This window comes from Cryptomeria japonica, chromosome 1 (genome assembly GCF_030272615.1).
Source record: "Cryptomeria japonica chromosome 1, Sugi_1.0, whole genome shotgun sequence".
NCBI classification, from domain to species: domain Eukaryota; kingdom Viridiplantae; phylum Streptophyta; class Pinopsida; order Cupressales; family Cupressaceae; genus Cryptomeria; species Cryptomeria japonica.
In genome coordinates, this window is record NC_081405.1 from 499,412,142 (window position 1) to 499,416,950 (window position 4,809).

The 4,809-nt window shown below is 37.6% G+C and overlaps 1 protein-coding gene across 1 annotated transcript; it reads left to right on the forward strand.

Annotated features, from left to right (window-relative positions):
• The first annotated feature begins 1,496 nt into the window (after positions 1–1,496).
• Positions 1,497–3,607, forward strand: LOC131073518 ((R,S)-reticuline 7-O-methyltransferase). Its single transcript, XM_058009963.2, has 3 exons — positions 1,497–2,504; positions 2,581–2,645; positions 2,750–3,607. Exons 1-3 carry the CDS (start codon positions 1,745–1,747, stop codon positions 3,050–3,052), a joined length of 1,128 nt encoding a protein of 375 aa, XP_057865946.1. The 5' UTR covers positions 1,497–1,744; the 3' UTR covers positions 3,053–3,607.
• Positions 3,608–4,809: the final 1,202 nt, after the last annotated feature.

Sequence of the window (4,809 nt, forward strand, 5' to 3'; positions counted from 1 at the left end):
TAAATTTAAGTGAAAGGTGTAATTAGAATCTAGGTGAAGAACTAACAAGGTACAACACCTTAATTACACCAACACCCCCCCTTAAGTGCAACTTAGGGAGAGTGTACACTAATACAAACAATACAAGATGGGTCTCGACTACTAGGCCATGCTAGGTACCTATGGACAAATGCAATGCAATCTCTCACAAACGGAGAAAAGGAGACAACCTAGCGAGAAAAAACTCCTTCCCAAAAGAGATGAAAATATAAAATACTATATCTGTCAAGTAGTCATCCCAATGAACTATATCTGGAAGACAATGCATGTCCTGCTACACTATATTAGAAGAAGCCAACACTATAGCAACATAAGCATCATTGAGAGAAACAACAAATGTGATCTCAATAGGAGGAGATGGAATGCAAGGCTCAAGAATTGGATCACATGTGAGAATACCCAAGTTCAAGTAACCAAATTTCTCCTAAATATACACTAGAAGTGTGATCATTATCTAAAAAATCAAAGTCATCAATAGGATTGAAGTTTGAATAGGAGTACAATCGAGATGCATGATCCACCACCCCAATAGAAATGGTAGCTTCACTCTCCAAGTCTTTGATGATAACTTAATAAAGATTGAATTCCACAGCCTTCCTTGTTGCACCATGAGTGATTTGATAGTTGGAAATGAGATTGTTTGCCAAGTGAGGTACACACAACACATCATTGAAGGTGCCATCCCCAATATCAATATATCCCTTCCCAATTACATTCATATACGTATGATTGCCTATCAAAATAGGTGATAAGTTGCAAGGCTCAAATGATGAGAACATAGATTGCAAAGATGCCATATGATGAGAAGCTCCTAAATCTAGAATCTATCTCCCATAATCATGACTTGTAGTAGCACAAAGAGCTTGTCCTTTGTTCTTACTTGCCCCAAAAGTGTGACACATAGATCTCACAATTAGCTTTCATATTTTACACCATAAATATCATGATGCACCACACATTTTCTGATCACAAAAGGATAAAAATTTTAATAGCACTTGACTAACACACACAAAAATTGAGAAACATATTCTCATAAATTCACCATATCAAATCAATCTTTTAGAAGATTATTACTCGTTTGAAAATGCTCATGTGTATGACAAAATTAAGAATATTGAAGTTGAAAGTTTCAATATCATTTTAAAGATTTAGTTTTAAATTCAATGCATGCAATTATAGAAAAGTTATTCTCTACAATATTTCATAGTAAGTTAAGTTGACCTATGAGTTTAGGGCTACCATCATGACAATGTCATTAGATTTGTTTTTCCTTTATATTCTATTTTATCATAAATTTCACAAAAGAATACAAAATACTTTTAATTTTTAATTAATTAATTTAAAAAAATAAAAATCAACAATACATTTTGATTTACTAGATAGCTTTACTAAAGGCGCAAATATCTACATAGGAAGTAAGCATTTAGTCGGGTTAAACACGCAACGTCTAACCAGGCTCAGATTGCACCTTTCACTGTACTCTGATAGTCAAAGATGCAATCTGGTCTACGAAAGTTACTGGAAATTGTGGTGTTCTGGTCAAAGAATTCATTTCATTTTTAACCAGCGGGGCCCCATATTCTTCCCTCTAAGATAGAATATGCCGGCGGCTGCGACTTTTGTTCTTTCCTCTTCATTTCCATTTCTTCTTCTTATATCATGGAGACTCTGGTTTAATTCTGGTCGTTTAACTTGGGTATGAAATATGAATGACCCAGCAGCTGATATGGAGCGCCACACTGGAGAAATCTGTGCAGATAGCATGTTCGAGAGCGGAGAAGAAGAACTCGCCGGACAGGCAGAGGCATGGAAATACACATTTGCGTTTGTGGAGTCTTTGGCAGTAAAGTCGGTCGTTTTGCTCGGAATCCCTGACATCATTGCACGCCATGGCCCCAAAGCAACGCTTTCCCTCTCACAAATCGCAGCGGAGCTGCCCAGCGAAAAGCCCGACGTCAATTGCCTGTTCAGAATCCTGCGCTTCCTCGTTGCCAAGAATTTTTTCAGGGCCGAAACGAGCGAAGGGGCGAATGAGGTGAGATACGGGCTAACCCCCGTTTCTAAATGGATGGTAAAAGACGGCGGGGCGGCGCCCTCTCTCTCCATGGCTACCATACTGCTTATGCACAACGACATGACGACAATGGCCACGTGGCACCATCTCAACGAGAGCGTCCTCCACGGTGGCGTGGCTTTCGAGAAGGCTCACGGCCTCCATATGGGGGACTATATGGCCGCGCAGCCTCATTACAAAGACCACTTCTACAAAGCCTGGGAGTGCAACAACAAAATCGTGATGAAGGCCATCTTGTCTAAATACGAGGGGTTTCAGGGCTTGAATTCCTTGGTAGACGTTGCAGGCCGCACAGGGGCAGATCTTGCAGAGATTGTGAAGGCCTATCCAACTATTAGTGGCATCAATTACGATCTTCCCAATGTCATAGCTACGGCTCCTCATTTCCCAGGTATGATTTAACTAAGAAAAGAGTTGGGCTTAAGTGGGCTTTCTCTTTTTTTGATTGATTTGATAGTTTTTTTCAGGGGTAAAGCATGTGGGAGGAGACATGTTGAAAGGTGTGCCATCCGGGGACGCTGTATTCATGAAGGTCGGTGGATTGACTTTGGTGCTTGTTTTTGTATGTAGGAGGGCTTTTTTTTTTTTTACAGAGGGTGGTTTCTCAATGTTTTTACTTTTCTTAAAAATTTGCAGTGGATCTTGCATGATTGGTCAAACGAGGACTGCGTGAAAATTCTGAAGCAGTGCAGAAAGGCGATTCCAGAGACAGGGAAGGTGCTAATTGTGGATACGGTTCTGAACGCCCGAGAGAAGACGGCGGTGGATCCTAGTTTGGGTTTCGCGTATGATCTGGCAAAACTTGCGTTTACTAGCCATGGTGGGAGAGAGAGAAGTGAGGAGGAGTGGAAGAATGTGTTAAAGGAAGGAGGATTTCCTCGTTCAAATATCATTGCCATTCCAACACTGGCGTCTCTGATTGAAGCTTTTCCTTATTAGCCGCTTTTGTGTATCTATGCACAGTGTAATTGCTTGCTTCACTTATTAGTTCTCATATGTTCCACCTTCTTATCGCCTTAGGTATCATGAGAGCATAGACTACCAATTGTGTTACAGAAAGAGTCTAAAATAATGTTGGTTCTAAAAATAGGAGACTCTACAGGCTAAGACTGTTTTTAAGCCTATGAGAAATTAAGAATATTCTATATTTAAGACCGTCCTTGGCTTTTCATGGCCTGCTTTGCTGTTTGCTGCCTTATGAGTCTTTTTTATTGTCTAGCTACCGTGTTTTGGGCCTCTCTTGCATGGTAGTAAACTAATTTGTTGGCGTTCAAGGGTTAAGGTCATCTATATGAGATTTAAAATTGATATGAAATCTCATATGGTAAAATTTAAGAATCTTCTTATAGGGAAGATATTATGGAGAATGATCAACAAAGCAGAATTTCAATAAAATGATAACGAAAACAAATTCTGGAAATGTAAATTGAAGTAAACAAAAGATAATATTGTTAGTCCCTGCCTTATAAGGCAGGAGACTAATGTTTTCAGTGCCACCGATTGCAATTAATTTGTGCATTGGCAATTTTTTGAAACAATATAAACTATAGTTTGATGTTAATATTTCTATTAATTTTTTTTTATTATTATTTTTGATATTTTCTGATTGGCCATTGAAATTTTCCTGGGGTTTTAAATGAATTTTTAGAAAAAATCAAATCATCGATAAATAAACAGCTTGCTAATTCGTGTTTGATCGGCTCACCCATATTTAATAGAATTCTGACAGATCATAGCTGGAATGCAGTGTTGAGTGTTCATTGAGTACGGTCCAGAATAATTGTATTGAATGCCTATTAAATGCTTTCTCTTGAACCTTCCATCAGTAGTTTTCTTAGAGGTCAAGTTTGCTTATCTGCTTTTCCACATTCTCGTTGATTTCAGGGGCATATTCGATGGGCTTCTGCAGAGATTTATGAATGCTGAATCCTTGACGGGTATGAAAAATTTTGCTACCCGCTGCTATCTGATTACATGCATTTTTGTTCAAATATTTTGTTGTATTTGGACAAGCATTTTCAGTAATTTGACATCACTTTCTATTAAATAACAAATAACACCTTCCAAACAGTTGGAAAAGTCGATTGAAAAATAATCTACAGAGTCATTATTCTAGAAGATTTTTTATGTTATCATTGTCTATGTGAAACAATTGATTTTACTGCAAATGGTGTTACAGTACATGTAAGATAACAATGCAACACAAAATCAATGTCTCTAGGGCTAAATGAAGGCTTCTAGCAAAGGCTTATCATAAATCAAGCATAATTTTTGAAAGAAAATGGGGTCATATATTAAGATAAAAGATTTCACACTGTGAGTGATGCTACAATACGGAATGCTTATTTAGTAGGTTTCTGTCAAAATTGTAAAGTTTGAACATGAAATTGGCATACATATACTATTTTCTGCACAAAGAAAACTAAAACCCCATCAAAAGAAATTTACTCTCGTAGTTTAAGATTAAGGTGATTTTCCATTACAAATGCTTTGCCAGGCTTTGTCATGGACCTTTTCCCGAAATATTTTAAAAACATTTGCCCTTCACGAATCTGCGGCTATAGTTGATCTGCAACTTTCTCGGACATATTATAGGGTTTCAAGGAGAATTTGATATGCATTATTCATGATTTATACCTAAAATTAATCCAGGATCACATTCTCTAGTTCTACTTGCAAATTTCCAAATACATGTG